Source organism: Cydia splendana, chromosome 26 (genome assembly GCF_910591565.1).
Source record: "Cydia splendana chromosome 26, ilCydSple1.2, whole genome shotgun sequence".
NCBI lineage: Eukaryota > Metazoa > Arthropoda > Insecta > Lepidoptera > Tortricidae > Cydia > Cydia splendana.
Genome location: NC_085985.1, coordinates 1,600,433 through 1,620,584, shown reverse-complemented (window position 1 = coordinate 1,620,584; position 20,152 = coordinate 1,600,433). Strand labels below are relative to the sequence as shown.

At 39.4% G+C, this 20,152-nt stretch overlaps 2 protein-coding genes across 3 annotated transcripts; one reads left to right on the top strand and one right to left on the bottom strand.

Annotated features, from left to right (window-relative positions):
- Positions 1-4,519: 4,519 nt before the first annotated feature.
- LOC134803407 (uncharacterized) lies at positions 4,520-19,413 on the bottom strand. 2 transcript variants are annotated; one of them, XM_063776226.1, is made up of 4 exons: positions 19,292-19,413; positions 18,301-18,386; positions 14,833-14,953; positions 4,520-5,233 (listed from the first exon to the last, which is right to left on the bottom strand). In XM_063776226.1, exons 1-4 carry the CDS (start codon positions 19,309-19,311, stop codon positions 5,128-5,130), a joined length of 333 nt encoding a protein of 110 aa, XP_063632296.1. In that variant the 5' UTR covers positions 19,312-19,413; the 3' UTR covers positions 4,520-5,127. The 2 variants fall into 2 exon arrangements, with proteins under 2 accessions (XP_063632296.1, XP_063632297.1); XM_063776227.1 differs by having other exon boundaries at positions 14,833-14,947.
- On the top strand, positions 6,245-12,286 carry LOC134803309 (uncharacterized). The gene is made up of 5 exons (XM_063776088.1): positions 6,245-6,504; positions 7,233-7,438; positions 8,445-9,247; positions 10,372-10,491; positions 12,149-12,286. The coding sequence occupies exons 1-5, from the start codon at positions 6,315-6,317 to the stop codon at positions 12,279-12,281; spliced, it is 1,452 nt and encodes a 483-aa protein (XP_063632158.1). The 5' UTR covers positions 6,245-6,314; the 3' UTR covers positions 12,282-12,286.
- Positions 19,414-20,152: the final 739 nt, after the last annotated feature.

The window sequence follows — 20,152 nt, the reverse complement described above, 5'->3', positions numbered from 1 at the left end:
GCTTGTAGAGGCAGGACGTGTGTCGGTCGGCTCCGCACATTTTCAACGGCGACGACGAGGTTTTTTATCATTGTGTGCGGCGGGCGCCGTGTAAAACGCTATACTGTGTGCGTGTAAACCGCAACGAGAGACTTTGATCCTAGCACTGTTTTTATAGTATTATAATTTATAATGGTACAGTTTAATAAACTACCGGACAGGATTAAAAATATTTGAAACGACCTGACATTCTATATGTATTTATTTGACTCAAGATAGTACTCAGGGTCTGATGATGGAGCCGGAAGGTGGTCACCGGTACCAATCAATCATGCAACTAAACCACTTCATGTTTGGGCTCGTTTGATTCGGCTCAACAAGATCTTTGACTTAAGATAGTACTCAGGGTCTGATGATGGAGCCGGAAGGTGGTCACCAGTACCAATCAACAATGCAACTAAACCACTTCGTGTTTAGGCTCGTTTTATACGTCACAACAAGATCTTTGACTTAAGATAGTACTCAGGGTCTGATGATGGAGCCGGAAGGTGGTCACCGGTACCAATCAACCATGCAACTAAACCACTTCGTGTTTGGGCTCGTTTGATTCGTCTCAACAAGATCTTTGGCACAAGATAATACTCAGGGTCTGATGATGAAGCCGGAAGGTGGTCACCGGTACCAATCAACCATGCAACTAAACCACTTCGTGTTTAGGCTCGTTTTATACGTCACAACAAGATCTTTGACTTAAGATAGTACTCAGGGTCTGATGATGGAGCCGGAAGGTGGTCACCGGTACCAATCAACCATGCAACTAAACCACTTCATGTTTGGGCTCGTTTGATTCGTCTCAACAAAATCTTTGGCACAAGATAATACTCAGGGTCTGATGATGAAGCCGGAAGGTGGTCACCGGTACCAATCAACCATGCAACTAAACCACTTCGTGTTTAGGCTCGTTTGATTCGTCTCAACAATATCTTTGACACAAGATAGTACTCAGGGTCTGATGATGGAGCCGGCAGGTGGTCACCGGTACCAATCAACCATGCCACTAAACCACTTCGTGTTTAGGCTAGTTTTATTCGTTTCTATAAGATCTTTGACACAAGATAGTACTCAGGGTCTGATGTTGGAGCCGGAAGGTGGTCACCGGTACCAATCAACCATGCAACTAAACCACTTCGTGTTTGGCTTCGTTCGATTCGTCGCAACAAGATCTTTGACACAAGTTAGTACTCAGGGTCTGATGATGGAGCTGGACTGTGGCCACGGGTACCAGTCTACCATGTAACTGAACCACTTCGTGTTTGGGCTCGTTTGATTTGTCGCAACAAGATCTTTGACACAAGGTAGTACTGAGGGTCTGATGATGGATCCGGAAGGTGGTGACCGGTACCAATCAACCATGCAACTAAACCACTTCGTGTTTGGCTTCGTTCGATTCGTCGCAACAAGATCTTTGACACAAGTTAGTACTCAGGGTCTGATGATGGAGCTGGACTGTGGCCACGGGTACCAGTCTACCATGTAACTGAACCACTTCGTGTTTGGGCTCGTTTGATTTGTCGCAACAAGATCTTTGACACAAGGTAGTACTGAGGGTCTGATGATGGATCCGGAAGGTGGTCACCGGTACCAATCAACAATGCAACTAAACCACTTCGTGTTTGGCTTCGTTCGATTCGTCGCAACAAGATGTTTGACACAAGTTAGTACTCAGGGTCTGATGATGGAGCTGGACTGTGGCCACGGGTACCAGTCTACCATGTAACTGAACCACTTCGTGTTTGGGCTCGTTTGATTCGTCGCAATAAGATGTTTGACACAAGATACTACTCAGGGTCTGATGATGGAGCTGATGATGATAGACAGGTACCCGTCGCCACCTTCGCGCTCCATCATCAGACCCTGAGTACTACCTTGTGTCAAAGATCTTGTTGAGATGAATAAAACGTGCCTAAACACGAAATGGTTTAGTTGCATGGTTGATTGGTACCGGTGACCACCTTCCGGCTCCAACATCAGACCCTGAGTACTATCTTGTGTCAAAGATCTTGTTGAAACGAATAAAACGAGCCTAAACACGAAGTGGTTTAGTTGCATGGTTGATTGGTACCGGTGACCACCTTCCAGCTCCATCATCAGACTCTGAGTATCACCTAGTGTCAAAGATCTTGTTGAGACGAATCAAACGATCCTAAACACGATGTGGTTTAGTTGCATGGTTGATTGGTAATGGTACCTTCCAGCTCCATCATCAGACCCTGAGTACTGTCTTGTGTCAAAGATCTTGTTGAGACGAATCAAACGAGCCCAAACACGAAGTTGTTTAGTTACATGATAGACTGGTACCCGTGGCCACCTTCCAGCTCCATCATCAGACCCTGTGTATCTTCAGTGTCAAAGATCTTGTTGAGACGAATCAAACGAGCCTAATCATGTTACTACATGGTTGATTGGTATCCGTGACCACCTTAATCATCATCAGATCCTCAGTACCAGTTCGTTTTTAAACCCTCGTTGATACAAACTTTACAACCTATAGGTACCAAATGCAATGACGAAACATGTAAATAAGCGAGTAGGTACCTATAATTTCTTTCGAGTAATATACCTTCATAAGTACGAGTATGGGGCTATTCATAAATTACGTCGTTTCAAATGGGAGGAGTGGGGGGGGGGGGGGGGTCTGGACATCGGATGATGGTAACATGACGTAGGAGGAAACATATTCATCCGAAGCTTGATTTTTGGATTATTTGAGGGGTGGGGGGGGTCAAAAATCGTCAAAAATAGATGACGTAATTTATGAACAGCCCCTATGTACATTTGCACTGCATTTAATATTTTCGTACTTACCAAATAACAGTTTTAGAACTTTAAAAGTTAAGTACAGTTAGTGTTGTTATGGTTGATTTCAATATGCTTCGCGAAGGATCAAGAATGTTTAATCCATCATTGTAGTGCGAGTGTGGTAGAAGGGATCGGCGTACTGAGTTACATGGTAGACTGGTACCCGTGGCCACAGTCCAGCTCCATCATCAGACCCTGAGTACTATCTTGTGTCAAAGATCTTGTTGAAACGAATAAAACGAGCCTAAACACGAAGTGGTTTAGTTGCATGGTTGATTGGTACCGGTGACCACCTTCCAGCTCCATCATCAGACTCTGAGTATCACCTAGTGTCAAAGATCTTGTTGAGACGAATCAAACGATCCTAAACACGATGTGGTTTAGTTGCATGGTTGATTGGTAATGGTACCTTCCAGCTCCATCATCAGACCCTGAGTACTGTCTTGTGTCAAAGATCTTGTTGAGACGAATCAAACGAGCCCAAACACGAAGTTGTTTAGTTACATGATAGACTGGTACCCGTGGCCACCTTCCAGCTCCATCATCAGACCCTGTGTATCTTCAGTGTCAAAGATCTTGTTGAGACGAATCAAACGAGCCTAATCATGTTACTACATGGTTGATTGGTATCCGTGACCACCTTAATCATCATCAGATCCTCAGTACCAGTTCGTTTTTAAACCCTCGTTGATACAAACTTTACAACCTATAGGTACCAAATGCAATGACGAAACATGTAAATAAGCGAGTAGGTACCTATAATTTCTTTCGAGTAATATACCTTCATAAGTACGAGTATGGGGCTATTCATAAATTACGTCGTTTCAAATGGGAGGAGTGGGGGGGGGGGGGGGGGGTCTGGACATCGGATGATGGTAACATGACGTAGGAGGAAACATATTCATCCGAAGCTTGATTTTTGGATTATTTGAGGGGTGGGGGGGGTCAAAAATCGTCAAAAATAGATGACGTAATTTATGAACAGCCCCTATGTACATTTGCACTGCATTTAATATTTTCGTACTTACCAAATAACAGTTTTAGAACTTTAAAAGTTAAGTACAGTTAGTGTTGTTATGGTTGATTTCAATATGCTTCGCGAAGGATCAAGAATGTTTAATCCATCATTGTAGTGCGAGTGTGGTAGAAGGGATCGGCGTACTGAGCTCGCACGGCCTGCCGCAGCGCGTAAAATACCTAAACTCGCTCAACGCCGAAATGTAATAGCGCTCTTAAGCCTTTGAAGTAAAATTAAAATTGCAAGAAATGTCGATAGTTTATCGATATGACTTTATCGACATGGCTACAGCAACGTGGGCCTCATTGTTAATCGTACACTAAACAAAAGTGGCAACAGTGACAGCTCGCTGAGACACCGTCTCTATATATTATAAGTCTATGGTTTACATAGTTCCCAAGTTCTATTGAAATGGACTTTATTTCCTTATTACACATTCAGTGCCAGTGACCCGGAAGATCAGCGCTGACTCTTTTGGGTTAGCATTTATGCTGATGCGGGACCATTTCGTGGTAAACTATTTATTCATTTTATGTTTAACTTTCTTTGTTGTTCTTTACTTGCTTATTTACTTATGTATGTTATAGTTTATCACGAATAAATGAGATGAATGAGATGACCCGATAACAAACTATTAACTTATCATCTTAATCAAACTTCGTGTTCTTAAGTAAATTTTTAATCACAGAAATAACTTACAGAACATAAGTATTTTAAATAAAAACTTATTTTAACTAAAAAAACGCATTTAACTGATTTGCAAGACCGAAGTGATCCCATAAGTGTTCCGTGAACAAAGTTTTGTACGGAACACTAAAAATAAATACCTAAGTACAATGAAATTCACAATGGATCTTTTTTTAACGATGTAGAGTGGACCTGCCATAGACAATGCAGCTTATTCTCTTAAGCTTAGCTTATTTTAAACATCATAATTTCACAGAACTTAGCCCCCATTCGTACGGGCGCTTTTACAACGCGCGTTATTTATTCACACGACAGCGGTGGCGCTTTTTATCAAGCATTGTTGGATTTTCGACTTTAAGCCTTGGTCGTTAAATAGAATTTAGAGTGCGGACAGATTCAAGCGCTTTTTTAACGCGCGTTGAAAAAGCTCTCGTGCTAATGGGGGCTTATGACGTTCAAAATAACACTTGTACAGTCTGTGCTATCAAAATCGCTGCCGAGTTAGCTTGGTCTGACTCTAGGAAGTTGGACATGGCCCAGACGGAATGTCCAGTGTGTATGTTAGGTCCTTGATCTCAGAAGTGTCAGTCATCATCATCTTCTTCGTCGCTGTCGAACGTGACGTGGCTCGGGGGCTCCACGTGGACGATGGCGGCTTGCGGGCAGCACACCTCCGCTGTCGCGCAGGGCCTGAAGAGCAAACAAGTATATCTTAAAAAAATACTAATATGGGATCAGAGGATCTACAGCGAAAATCGAAATTTGGTTAGAATTTCTAGCCTCTATCACACTTGTGTATTTGAGAGAAAGAGAGGCAAGATAGGCCCCCTAAGGTTAGGGATGGGAAAATACTCTAGCAAATCCACTTTGTCAGTAGAAAAATGCGGGAAATTCATATTTTCTATGGAACCCTTCGCACCTACATTTTTTAAATTTGCCGCCTTTTTCTACTGACGGAAGTTGCTTGCATGCTTTTTTTTTCGAATCTCATCATAAGTCGATTATTATTTAATCGATTTACTACAGATATCCCATTGCTGCCCGATTTCGGTGTATATTATTATTCTCTTTATATAAACTCTTTTATCTCTACGTCCGTAGTTGCATTTTCCTTATACACTTTCTTTAATTACTTCAGTTTTCGAAATACTATTCTACACCATTCGATGTATTAAATCGATTCTAACTCGCATATGCTGCTGGCTATCTAACCCCGGCTACAGACGTAACTATAAATCGTAGCGATTAAACTGTGCAGTCCGAACTGCGCAGTTTTATCTACCGTGTGTATGACAAATCGTTGTCGATTATCGTAACGATTTGTCATCTCGGAGTAATTAACAATGGAGCCGCCATTAACAGGCGTTCCCCTCTGTCGAAAATAGGCGGCCAATGGTCAACAACTTGTCAACCATATGTATGGACTGACGTTTATCTGACATGACGTACCTATACATTTGATGTGCCCCTCCCCCGCAAAAAACGGCAGACTATTTTGTACCGACAATTTTAGACATGGCGTCTCCGTTGGTTATATCCTCTAAGTTTGTCATACACACGGTAGATAAAACTGCGCAGTTCGGACTGCACAGTTTAATCGCTACGATTTATCGTTACGTATGTAGCCGGCATAAACATTTTTTTTTTAGTTTTGAAGTTTGACGTTTTGCTTGGCTTTTATTTGTATGTTCGTGTGTTTGGAGAAAAACAAAAAGTAATCGATGCGAATAAATTAGCTTACTGCAGCGAATTTCACAATTTATAACTTAAAATGTCGCTAATTGTGGTCGAGGACGATTCGAGCGACGAGCTAGCATCAGCTAGCTCACTAGTGTCTGATGGCGAACAAGGCAAACATGTACTCGAAAACAAGAATAAAGCGAGCGCACAAGAGTTGACTATGGATGAGAGATCTTACGACGACGCAGAGACCGTATCTACTGCGGATAATGATGATGAAGGTAATGTTAGCTTAATTATCACACTTAGTTGTACTACAGATTGTACGCACTACACAAATCATCACAAGTTTAACAATCTGTTTAGAATGTTCCTTCCTTCTAAGTTTTCGAGGATAGGAGGCGAGGCGTTACGTTACGTTCGAGTAGTGTTTTGTTGAGCTGCCAGTCTGAAGATCAACACTTAAACTATCCTATGTGGCTTGCTAAAGAGTATATATATTAAAGTTATAGCCCAAACATTGTTAAATCCCTACAATTGATTTAAAATACATGCTTTATAACCAAAAACCGGTTTTCACATTCACATCTAGGTAAAAATAATGTTATTATGATTTTGAAATAGCTGCTTTCAAAATTGATAACACAAGTCAATATTTAATTCACTAGCACTGGTACGTTTTTGCCCCCGAAAACCCGATTAGCCTGCCTAGCCAAAAAAGCCTCCTCTAGCTCTTTCCATTGGGGTCTGCGTGGGCCACTCTTTTCCAGTTCGGGCCCGCTGTGAGTTTGAGTTCATCCTCCCATCTTGTTCGAGGTCTCCTCTGGCTCTGTGTGCAACCTCTTGGGTACCTCAACATGTGGCCAGCCCATCTCCACTTCTGCTGGTCTATTTTAGTTCTCTTCTAATTGTTAGATTTTTGTTCACTACGGAGCATAAAAATTAGCAACCTAGCTGTGCACCTTTTTGCCACTGCCTGCCAGCTTTACAAATAATAACAAATTTGCAGAAAAACCCCTGTTAGAACTAATGAAGCACCTAATAAACTACAACGGCAAGCAGAACACTAAGCTGACAAACAACCAGCTCGTCGGCATCCTGAAGAAGGAGTTCGAGCTGGACCCCGCCAACCTGCACTTCATCAGTGTGGACATATATATGAATGTGCTGAAGAAATTCTTGAAAAGTTGGCCGCAGTGGGATGAATTTGATCAGGTAATAATTACAGATTTACAGACTGTGTAGGTTTCTTCATGTGGTGGATATGATGTCCGACTTTCAATCTGGAGGTCGCGGGTTCAAATCCTGGCTCATACCAATGAGTTTTCGGAACTTATGTACGAAATATCATTTGATATTTCGTCGGGTGACAAGCAATAGTCACTAACTAACACCATTGAAATTATTGGACAATAAACCGTGTTACAAGTGTAATAAAGTGCATTGTTACTTTAATTTTTTGATAGTACTTAGTGACTTTTGCTTGTCACCCAACGATTTACCACTAGCTTTTCAGTGAAGGAAAGAATCATGAGGAAACCTGCAGACATCTGTGAAGAAATTCAAAGGTATATGTGAAGTCCCCAATCCGCATTGGGATAGCGTGGGGACTATAGCCCCTAGCCCTCTTGCGCATGAGAGAAGGCCTGTGCCCAGCAGTGGGACGTATAAAGGCAGAAATTATTATTATTCGGTTTCCTCATATTGTTTTCCTTTACTGACAAGCAGTGTTGGTAAGAACTTGAGTCTTTTAAGTCTAAATGTGAAGAACTAGACTGGTTTTTACGAGACTCTTTGCTCAAAAAATCCCGAGTTTTATAAGTCCCGAGTTGAGTCCTTTATTGAGTCTTTTTTCAACGCAACTCAAAACAACACTAGCCTCGGAATAAAGATTTTTTATTCCGTTTTATCTAAATAACAATACAGATAATTGGCTTACTGTATGGTTTGTGTGTCTTACACATCAATTTTACATGAAAACAATTGCATTTCGATTTTTTTTATAAATAAATTGAATGTTATCTGAAAAAGACTCGAGTCTATACAAAAGACTCGAGTCTATTTAAAAGACTCGAGTCTATTTAAAAGACTCGAGTCTATTTAAAATACTCGAGTCTATTCAAAAGACTCTAGGATCTGACAAGTTAAAAAAGAATCAAGCAAGCAATTATAAGGGTCTGAAAACCTGAGCCCCGTAAACAATTTGTATTCTAACTTTTAGGTAATGCATGAAACCCGCTGCATGGATGACCACGAAGAGATTGAAAAAATGCTGGACATTGAATACACATCCCTAAAGGAATACCTTGCCACCATTCTGAAAGCGACCGAACCGTTTGCCAGAGAAGCGGCCCAGAAACTGAAACGAAGCGAAGAAATACCCGAATCCAGCAAAGCGGTCCCGGGCAATGTTGTTTTAGAAGTAAATTGCACCAGAGATCAATTAAATAAACTGTTCTTTCGAAAACCACATCCAGATCACAAAAATTCAATCTTCAATATAAACTCTGACGTACCATCAAAAATATATGTTAACCAACAAACTTTTCAATCCATGCTGAATTCATGCTACGTCAATATTACTATAAATATGGCCTGCTTTAAGTACAAAAGGGAAATGCTGCCAAATTTCAAGCATAAGCTTATAAATAAAAATCTAAGACAGATTCAACGGGAGCCGAAATTAAACACCCATTTGCAATCACCGAAAAACACGAAAACTCAAGGAGATGTAGCGAGAAAAGACTTGAAATTGGTTATAGAGAAAATCCAACGGTCAAATAGATATAGTATTCAGCAGCAACAAGACGTAGATATGATATTTAAGACTATAAATGAAGATTTGAAAGTGTTACCAGCGACATACAATTATGGCAGGGTGGAGATACCTTGTTCATTCAGGTTTCATATGAGCGAATATCCATATGTGAGGCATTTGTATGAAGAAGTTGATACGGAATCGGAGAAGTATGATTTGCAGTTGCAAGAGAAGATTTCACCAATGGTGTGGTTCCATATATCCAGGTATTTATATTTTACTAAAACTGTTAATAGTGTCCGAGCGAATGTTTTGGCAGGTTTTGCAATAAGAATAAATTGAAGAGGTTTGCAAATCCATATCTGTCGTTTGTTTGTCTGTCTGTTAACTTTTGACGCTTAAACTGCTGAACCGATTTGGTTGAAATTTGGTTTAGAGATATTTTAGAGTCCCTTAAGGGAGTGAAAAGGAGGGTGGAAATTTATATGGGGAATGGGGAATCAATAACCGCTGAACCTATTTAGATGAAATTTGGTATGGAGATAGTTTGAATTGTGGGGAAGGATATAGAACAGTTTTCATCCCCGAAACCATCCCGTAAGGGTGTAAAAAGGGGGGTGGAAGTTTGTAATCAATAATTTCTTACAAACCTTTTTTTACACCTAATTAATATTGTGTAACTTCAAGGATTCACGTTTCAAAGATTTAAAAGATTCAAATATTTAAAGATTTATTCGTTATTATGATTTTGAAATTACTTGCTATCGTTATCAATAATACTTGTGTCATTATTCCGGAGTATGGTAGTGACAGCACAATAGTACATTGTGCAACATGGGGCGTAAGTTGAATATTGCAAACGAGAGTAAGTTAAATCGCGACGGCTTGCCGGAGCGATTTATAGACTCGAGTTTGCAATATTATTACGCCCCGAGTTACATACAATGTTTTTCATCACACTTGCGATACAAAAATTAAGTATAAAGACAAAAAACTGTTAATTATGGCACTAGAACCTTCATAACTCCCTAGGGAGAAGGCTTTTTCTATAACTCCCGCTAAACCTGCGTGCAATCCCACATTTACTGAGCGAGTGTGATGAAAAATAAATTTTAATAATAGTACTACCGTACAGAAAAGACACTTCCTACAAAACCGAAGTTTGTCTGCGGTGGAGGGACGAGTCATGTATGGCACTATCCGTTTCGGCTATTAGGGTTGTCAAAATTCAAGTCATTATCTTATCTGTGGTCGTGCACGCAAAGGGACGTCAAGTTGTGCCAACTCTAATAATCGTTCGGAGCGATGCTGAGCCGAACGGCGCCGAGAATGCCCGAAAGGAGTGTCTCCCCACTGGTAACAGTTAACGTAATATGACATTCATCTGCAGGTTAAGCCTGATGATCAGGCCGACGAACACGGACAGCAACTGGCTGAAGCTGGAATGTTCCATCTGTCAGACGACATATCACGGCGTCCAGGGGATAGAGGCGTTGAAGGCACATTTTAGGTGAGTACACATACTTTAAAGGCACATTTTAGGTGAGTACACAATTAGTTACACATACTTTGAAGGCACATTTTAGGTGAGTACACATACTTTGAAGGCATTTTTGGGTGGGTACACATAAATACTGAGAGCATCTGGTGACGTGTCACGGCGTCCAGGGAATAGAGGCGTTGAAGGCACATTTTAGGTGAGTACACAATTAGTTACACATACTTTGAAGGCACATTTTAAGTGAGTACACAATTACACGTAAGTTGAAGGCACATTAGGTGCACATAAATACTGAGAGCAACTGGGTGGCTGTCAGACGAAATATCACGGCGTTCAGGGGATAGAGTCGTTGAAGGCACATTTTAGGTGAGTACACAAGTTGAAGGCATTTTAAGGTGGGAACACATAAATACTGAGAGCAACTGGCGACGTGTCACGGCGTCCAGGGGATAGAGGTTTTGAAGGAACATTTTAGGTGGGTACACAATTAGTTACACATAAGTTGAAGGCACATTATTTAGGTAGGTACACATAAATACTGAGAGCAATTCGCTGGCTGTCAGACGAAATATCACGGCGTTCAAGGAATATAGGCGTTGAAAGCACATTTTAGGTGGGTACACATATGTTGAAGGACTTGAAGGTACATTTTAGGTGGGTACAAATACTTGGAAAGTAAAACCCCACCCACTTTCAGTTCAGAGTATGAAAAATTAAAAGTATTTATCTCAAAGTATCTACGAGTATACATACGCTCTTCTCAGAGCGTATGTGGGGCACCCGGGCGGAAACCGTCCGTCCGGGCGTCCCAGATACCGCTGGAGTGACGCCCTAAAAGACCTGTCCGCCCTCGGAATACCCAACTGGCGCGAAGTGGCGCAGAATAGGGCAGAGTGGCGCTCTCTTGTGTCAGAGGCCAAGATCCTCTTTGGGTCACTGAGCCAGTGATGTATGTATCTATGTATGTATCTACGAATATACACCGTGTTTTTATTGAATTCCGTTAACTTCGGGGTATGGTTAAGTACGTTTAAGAAAACTAAATGGCATAGTTAATTTTGAAAAAAAAAATTTTTTTTTGCTTTTTTTTTCAGAAAAAATAATATTAAAAAGTAATTAAATGTAGCATATAGCGTTGTTGTAACACGGGCATTACATTTAACTAAACCAAACAATTGAAATCTGTGACATATCAATGTCAATTCGAACATCGATCGACCGAGATTTTACTTAAGTTTAGTAGGAAATGTATGAACTCATTCTAAACACTAATCAATATGTAAACCGGCCTTAAGGCAAGTGTACAAGCTTGTAGAGGCCTTATAGGAAAAAAATAAAATATTGATTATCTTCGAAATGGAGTTAATTAGAATATCGGTGTCTTTGGGAAAGTTACTTGATTTAAGCTCAGGTATGCACCCTTGAAATTAACGGAAATCAAAAAAAACACGGTGTAGTACTCACAACGCAAGCCTTATTGAGCTTACTGTGGGACTAGGGGTCCGTTTCTCAAAAACTTGTAATACAATTGGAAGTCCCTTTTTAACGGAAGCTGTCAAAAAGTGACGTCCGCTTGTATTACAAGTTCCAAGATTTTGAGAAACGGGCCCTAGGTCGCTCTGTGTGAGATAGTGTTCTAATATTTTTATTTTATTTTTATTTTCAGAGAAGCCCATCAGAACGAGCCTAACTGGTCCTGCACTCACTGCGACAAGGAGTTTGCGGCTACGCAGCTGGCAACCGCCAGGTGGCACCACCACTGCGATAACATAGAGGAACACAAACTGTTTGAAAATTAACTCCCCGTTTGTCCCAGGCAGTGTTTTTCAAACTTTTTCAAAATAAAATGTTTCGCTTATGTATTGTTTTAAGGTTGGCAGAGGCGACCCACAGTTTGAAAAACACTGGGACTCCCAGGGACATGACTTACGTACATTATTGCTATATGTAAGCTAGTAGCGACACCACAGTGTAAAAAGTAGCAGTGGACCGACGCCTTTGGTGTTTGCGTAAATGCAGAAACCGCACAAGAACACAGTAGGGTTGTCAGACTTTCACACAACTGCCCAAGACTTACATTTGACTTAAGGTCACTGTGGCGAAGTCCGGCGTACTTTATTTTTTTTGTCTTTGGAGTGATCTAGTTCCGTTAATTATTCACCTATGTTACTGCTTGTAATCGCATACGATGAAGAATTTAATAATTAATAGTTTAGCCTTAGTGACAGATCATTTCAAGCACAAATTAAGCAAAAACAATGGCATTTTTTAAAATTCGGCGAGTAGACGGACTTCCCGTGCAGTTTAAGGGAAGTCCGTCTAGTTATGATATCAGCCAATCTATGGGTGCGTATATGTTCGTAGTCAAATTCCTATAAAGAACGGATCAAGACAATGAAAAGTGTATTTTAAACTTGTAAATATACGGTTCAGATTCGAAATAAACACCATTTTTCTAAAACAAAGGCAAGTCCGATATACTACCAAAATGGGGTGGTAAACCTTTTTTGGTAAATAGTTAAACATAATAATTTTTTCGATTTCCGAAATAATAGTAATTTTCAAATGAATTTTAATCGTTTCTTTTAATTTACTGAGATCAAAATTTAATAAAGTAACATCATGCTCAAAGTTAGGAGGATTTTTTGATACCTTATCAAATCGTTATAATATTAAAGTCGCAAAAACAGTTGGTAATCTCTGATTTAACGAAAGTGACGGACTTGCCTTGAACATAATAGACGGACTTTCCAACTTAGTCAAATTTTAATATGATAAATTGTGGAACGTATAATTACAAAACTAAGCTAATTTCTGATATTTTAAAAATAGAATAAAGACAACTGGTTCTTATGCTACCTACGTAGTTACTTTCTGATGCACAATCTTTTCAAAAACTATTTTTAACAATTTTTTTTCGAACGGCTTCGAGTTCAAAACATGTAATTTCTTGTTGAGGTGGATTGCTCTGAAGTTGGTTGTCACAGCGCCATCTGTTTTACAGTGACGGAACTAGCGCGAAAAACTGGTTAATCGACTGGACTCCAAAGTCGCATACGCCTTCAAATTCAAAAGTTATAACGTGTTGACGGACTTGCCTTGTAGACGGACTTGCCCACAGTGACCTTACTATAAGACACGCTACTCTAGCCCTGTAGGTAGTACCGAGCTACTAACAATGGTGATGTATGCAGCTCGGGTGCGCGCTTCGTCGAATGACTATTGTTTTATAGACTGTGGTGACACTATCCCAGGGCCAAATATAATCTTGTCAGGCTTTACCAATTCAATAATTACGGAGGTTAGTTAGGTTTTGTTATACGTTTTGTTATAAAAGAGGATATCTTTTTATTTTTTTATTTTTTCAATACAACTTGAATTGGTCGCTCAAAGTCGTCGCCGGGCCGAGAGATTATTAATTATAAATGTAATTGTTAATTATAAATGTAATTGTAGAACTGAGGTGAATTTTCAAAATATATTTTTGTACCTATATTTTTGTGTTATTTCCGAAAGATCCAGAGCCCGTTTCTGGTGTTATTTGGGTCGATCAACTATTTTTTGTTGTTACTCTGTCCCATCAGCCAGGAGACAATAGTAGCATAGTTTCTTAGAAGAGCTGCTGTACCATGTTCTACAAACGTGCTTAGGAGATGTCCCATTATGGAAAGGCGTTATAACTACCAAAAATTCAAGTTTGGTTCATTTAAATACGAAATAACTTGTATTTTAAGAGTGACCCAGGAGACCGTAACCATGGTAACTAGTGACATGAAAAAGTTGATTAACCCATTTCCTGATAGTTTAAAAGTCTTAGGGCCACTTGCAGCATCCCACTAACCCGGGGTTAAGCGTTTAAACAAATTGTACTGGTAAGCATGGTAAGAGTAACTCCAGGCTTAACTGGTTAACCGCGGGTTAGTGGAATGGTGCAAGTGGTTCTTATATGCCACAAACTGGTCTAAGAGCTAGCCACGGCAATAGGTATGCAATTTATAGAGCAACGAAATCCCTCTAGTTAGTATGCCATATTATCATTATTAATTAATCCGGGCGCCTGGCAGCTGTCTAGCGGTGGGAGTGGATGGGCAACAAAGTGGTTGTAAAATCAATTGAAAGTGTGCAATTTATAGAGCTCTGTGTTTGGTGTGATATAGTGCAATAATAGGAGCTACCTGGTATAGTTATGTGGGCGTATAGAGTAATAATAGGAGCTACCTGGTATAGTTGTGTGGGGCGTATAATGTATTAATAGGAGGTGCCTGGTATATTTATGTGGGGCGTATAGTGTAATAATAGGACGTACCTGGTATACTTATGTGGGGCGTATAGTGTAATAATAGGAGGTACCTGGTATAGTTATGTGGGGCGTATAGCGTGAGATCAATGGCTGCCGTGCTGTAGTCGCAACTGTTCCGTTGTACGCACACACCCGACACATTTCTGGCGGTTACACATTCCTTAGCTGGTTCTGGGGAATTAAATTAATTAATTAGTTTAAAAATATGCGTTTGGCAAAAAAAAAATGGTACATGATTTTGTCGCTGACTGTACTTTTCTTTCCATAGGCAACTAATACTCATAGAGATAATTCTAACAACCCCAAACATAATTAGTTTACGTCGTTTCATCACCAGACATCTTAAATGTTATAACATTTTTGGTGCAGCGGAGTGGTACTAACGGAATTGGTATAGATAATTAATAGAAACGAAAGAAATGGCTTTTACTATGCGACTTTAATTATAATAGATAAACAATTGACACTTAGGCGCAATCGAACAGAGTACAAAAGTAGAAGAGACATATACGTCTATGCGTAGAGCAATCGTGTGCTAGGTGCAATTTGGTCCTAGTTTTCATGCAGGCGCTCAAGTGGTTTGTGTTTACTTTCATCAATAATTCCAACTGAAATGGTAAATTAAGGTTAATATTAACGTAATTAACGCTAATTAATCATTAGGGTTGAAATTGTTTATACCAATTTCGTTAACACCACTCCGCTGCACCGAAAATGCTATAAAATTTACGACGTCTGTTCATCACAATAGTCGACTACTACGACTCGCGTTTTGGTAAGAAAACAACTGATTTATGGAGTTACCACTCTTTTCTTAATTATATTCTTCTCTATGGTTGCAGGTAAGGCTAAGGAACATCCTTTTCACCTAGGGTTTCTGCTCGAGAATTCTCGAGGCGAGAAATCTCGAGAAATTTGTCCTTTGTCGAGACGGGAAAAAAAAAGCTCAATGCCTCGAGAACTCGAGAAATAAATCTCGATTGTGATAAGTTAAGTAATCTTAGTCGTTATACTCTTTGCAGAGTGTCGTAGTCAACTGCTGACATCAGGCACATATGTTGCTCGCCGCGTGATGTGTCTATAGTGTATTTCTATAGGTAAGTAGCCAAAATAAAGTAGGTAAACAATGTTTTTTTTTTACATTTTCAGGTACTTATAACATTTAATAGATAACCAACCAAATAAAAAACTACCTTGATCCGTCCCCTATCGTTCTGGCTTCAACCGATTTTCATGTTTTGAAACTTTTGAACTACTACTCTCAAATGTTTAAAGAATTAAAAAACTAAATGACTCTGGATTAATCAAATCATCCCGATATATTCCTATTAGCAAATTAGCACAATTTTAGCAGTTTCATTGTTACATTGAGTAAGAATTAAGAATATTACGTAGTAAAACTTCTGTAAGTTTTGTCACGTCATAAAGTTAAAAAAATTGACATGAATATTCTTGCCTAATAATATACCATACTGTGGTTTGAATGCCTAAAGAAATACACTATAGCATATCACATCGAAGGCGCGCATGCCTGCATCTATAGCTTTTTTTGTTTCTTGTTACATTTTTAAGTGCAAATTATAGTAAATAAACTGTTACCAATTGTTTGATTATTGATTTCACCTACGACTCCTAAGTTGAGTCTGAGTTGTAATTAAGCAAACAATTTAAAATAACATGGTGGTTTTTTAAACTTTCAAAATTTCTCGAGGTACTCGAGAAACTCGAGAAATCCCGGTCGAGAATTCCCGTGCCTCGAGAAATAAAAAAGGTCGAGAAACCGGAAACCCTATTTTCACCACACCAGCTCGGAAATGCTTACTTTGCACTTCAAAAACTGATTCACATGTGAGGCAAAGTTAATCAAATGCAAATTTTGAGTTGTTTTTTTATGTTTGCTGGTAGAATTCACTTTTAAATGATGACTTTGATAAATATTTAATAACATTCATTTGGATTTGGTTTCATTTTGTTTGATATTTTACATTTCATATTTGCTTCGCGTTGGTGTGGTGAAAAATTTTGTGTTTCACTCGGGGGCAAATTTAGTTTAACCCTCGTGCTTTGAAACCCTCGCAACGCTCAAGATTTCATTTTTCCAACCACTCGCTACGCTCGTTGTTCAATTTTGGAATCTTTCGCTTGCTCGGGTATCAATATTAGCACGAGCAACAACTTTGCCCCCTTGTAAAACAAATAACTATTTCATTTGCAATGGCAAACACGGTCAAACTTTAATAGCTCGGCTGTGACGTCGCTACTTATCGCTTAGCCATTAGCCACGTGACTCGTCTCGAGTCAAATAGGGCCTAATGTTTAGTTACATATATCTATAATGAGTTTTCGCTTATCTAGGGTTTCCGACAGGGAAAATTGCTCGTAAAGGAGGAAAATATGTGTAGATTATAATATAGAAAATTATGAATTATAAATGATTATAAATATGGAACGTGTCAGTAAATATTCCAAGGACAAAACTATTTACTGAGATCAAGCAACGAACTATAGTTCGTTTTTTTTAGCATTAGAAAGAAGGTAAGCGATCTTGACATGTATTTTAATTGAAAAACGCTTTTTAAAAATCAGTAACTATTACTTATGAAATCAGAAGTATATAAATGATCGTATTAGATTCATATATAATTGTTAGATATTTATCCGTGACTTATTTTTAAAACTTGTTTTTCAATTAAAAGACACATCAATATTGTTTACCTTATTTCTAATGCTAAAAAAACGAACTATAGAATAAATATAGAAGTGTGACTAAAGGCTAGCTCAAATAAGTTTTTGGCACAAAAAAAAACATTTTTGGATTTTATCACTGACTGTACTTTTCTCTCCACAGGCAACTAATACTTATCGAGATAATTCTAAAAACCCCAAACACAATTAGGTTGCGTTGTTTTATTACAGAGCTATGGCCACCTCCTGTCTCCATCATCAGATTAGCTCGATGGTATCATAATATTGTATGCAAATTTTCAGCTTCATCGGAAAGTGGGTCAAATTTAACCGGGAAGTTTTGACCCGTACAAACATAGTTACAGGTCAATACCACAGAATAAATAATAGTACTATCGTACAGAAAGGAAACTTCCTACAAAACCGAAGTTAGACAGCGGTTCAGGGTCGAATCTTGCTATCCCTTTCTAATATATGGCACTATCCCTTTCGACTATTTAGGGTTGTCAAAATTCAAGTGATTATCTTATCTGTGGTCGTGCACGCAAAAGCATGTCAAGTGTTGCCAACCCTAACAATTGCTCGGAGCAATGCTGAGCCGAGCGGAGCCGAGTTTGGCCGATCTCAGGAGTTTCGCACCCCTGTCAATACATACTTAGGTACATAGATTGCAAGTGATATGTGACGTCCCACGGGTAAAGGTACCTTATGGCGGTTGGCGCCGCTATTATTTACGCCGCTCCAATATTATTGCGGCGCTATGCGACGTAAGCGCCAGCCGCCATAAAGTACCTTTTGCCGTGGAAACGTCACATATGATGATAGGTACTTACCACTGGAGCTGGTAGTGTTTGTGGCCTCAACTTGTTCATTTTGCGCTGAGACAGCACCACACACCCACAACGCAACTACGACGGTTCTAAAAAGAAAGCATATTCTAATGATCAGTCATTCATTTCTTGTCTATGTCTGAAAGTAATGACTGGTACTTAACAGTCGAAAAAGATGGAAACAATGGTCGAATAATCAAGTAAGCTTGACTACAATCTCTAAAATCAGCGCCATCTATATCAGCGGTACATTCAATTCCGAGTAATGGCTACTTCTAAACATCGCTATCAAAACAAAGGTAAATATGTATGCATATATTTAGATTGGTGTTATAGTTGCAGAGATATATTAACCATAGAGTTAGATCAAGCTATAAGTTGGCAGCGATTTTGATAGCACTGACTGTAGAGATGTTATTTTAAACTTCATAATTTCCTAGAAGTCTGACGTTTAAAATAATACTTGCACAGTCTGTCTCAAAATCGCTGCAAACTTAGCTTGGACTAACACTATGACATGACAGGAGTTCCTATGAACTTCCATACATTGCCGTCAAGTTCTGTGTAGAGAGCTTAAAGGGATGCCAATTAAGTATATCACTGTACCTACCTAATACTTATACATACGTATAAAATAAGTTTTTGGCAAGAATTTCATTTTTGGTACAAGCTTTTATCGCCGACTGTACTTTTTTTTCCACAGGCGCCTAATACTCATCGAGACTATTCTAAAAACCCCAAACACAATTAGGTTTCGTTGTCTTATCACAGAGTTCCTATGGCCACCTCCGGTCTCCATCATCAGATCAGCTCGATGACACCATAATATTGCATTGTCACCCGACTTACGTATGTATGCAAAATTTCAGCTCAATCGGAAATCGGGAAGTGGATCAAATTTAACTTGCAATATTTGATTACACACAGACAACGGTCAGGTGAAACTAAATAAAAGCTTGTAATAAATGTCACATAGGTCAAATAAATTACTTACAGTATCGTTCGCACGTCCATTTCCTTATAAATATATCACTAAACTAAACGCGAGCAAACACTTATCCAAGCATATAATCACTTACGTTCTATACTTATCAATATGACATTAAAACAAGTCACCCGGTCATAGGTATTAGTTGGTATTAGTTAATGACCATAATAATGTAATTGCTGTGAATCATGCAGTTATCTTGGAAATAGGGCGAAGATTCGACTTGATTTAATGATATATCGTGACATGGCGCCAGTTTGGCAGCGACGCGAAAGTCTCTTTGACAAAAATGTTCCCTGTCGCATTTTTCTTGAAACTTTCCTCAGTTCTCTGAGTAATAATTGTAATAAAAATTAAAAAACCGGTCAAGTGCGAGTCGGACTCGCGTTCCACGGGTTCCGTACATTACTCAATTTATAACAATGTATTATTTTATGTGGAACATGAACTTCTTTAAAAAACCCGTAGAGGTCGGAACCGAAACTAAGTAATAAAGTCCGACTCACGCTTGACTGCACATTTCTAATAGGTTTTCCTGTCATCTATAGGTAAAGAACTATTTTGTGTATTTTTCAAAACTTTAGACCCAGTAGTTTCGGAGATAAAGGCAGGGCCGTCTTCAACTATGCTGGGGCCCTTGGGTACATAAGAATTTGGGGCCCTTTTGGAAAGTAAAGAAAGCGAACTAAACTAACATTTTTCTACTATGATCTTCTATTTGTTATGGGTAATCAAATATACTGTTACTGTCTGTCCTTCGGGGCCCCCTGAGGATGGGGCCCTGGGCACGGGCCCCGTGTGGCCTCATGGTAGAGACGGTACTGGCTACAGGCGCGGGCGTCGCCAGCTGATGGGCTAGGGGGGGTC

Bases quoted from the DNA above. Each gene is read 5' to 3' on its own strand.
- LOC134803309 (XM_063776088.1), top strand. From the start codon at position 6,315: ATGTCGCTAATTGTGGTCGAGGACGATTCGAGCGACGAGCTAGCATCA. The intron at 7,439-8,444 runs GTAATAATTACA...TCTAACTTTTAG, and splicing joins AGTGGGATGAATTTGATCAG to GTAATGCATGAAACCCGCTG. The intron at 9,248-10,371 runs GTATTTATATTT...ATTCATCTGCAG, and splicing joins GTGTGGTTCCATATATCCAG to GTTAAGCCTGATGATCAGGC.
- LOC134803407 (XM_063776226.1), bottom strand. From the start codon at position 19,311: ATGGACGTGCGAACGATACT. The intron at 18,387-19,291 runs GTAAGTAATTTA...CTTTCTTTTTAG, and splicing joins ATGGACGTGCGAACGATACT to AACCGTCGTAGTTGCGTTGT. The intron at 14,954-18,300 runs GTAAGTACCTAT...TTAATTCCCCAG, and splicing joins AAACACTACCAGCTCCAGTG to AACCAGCTAAGGAATGTGTA.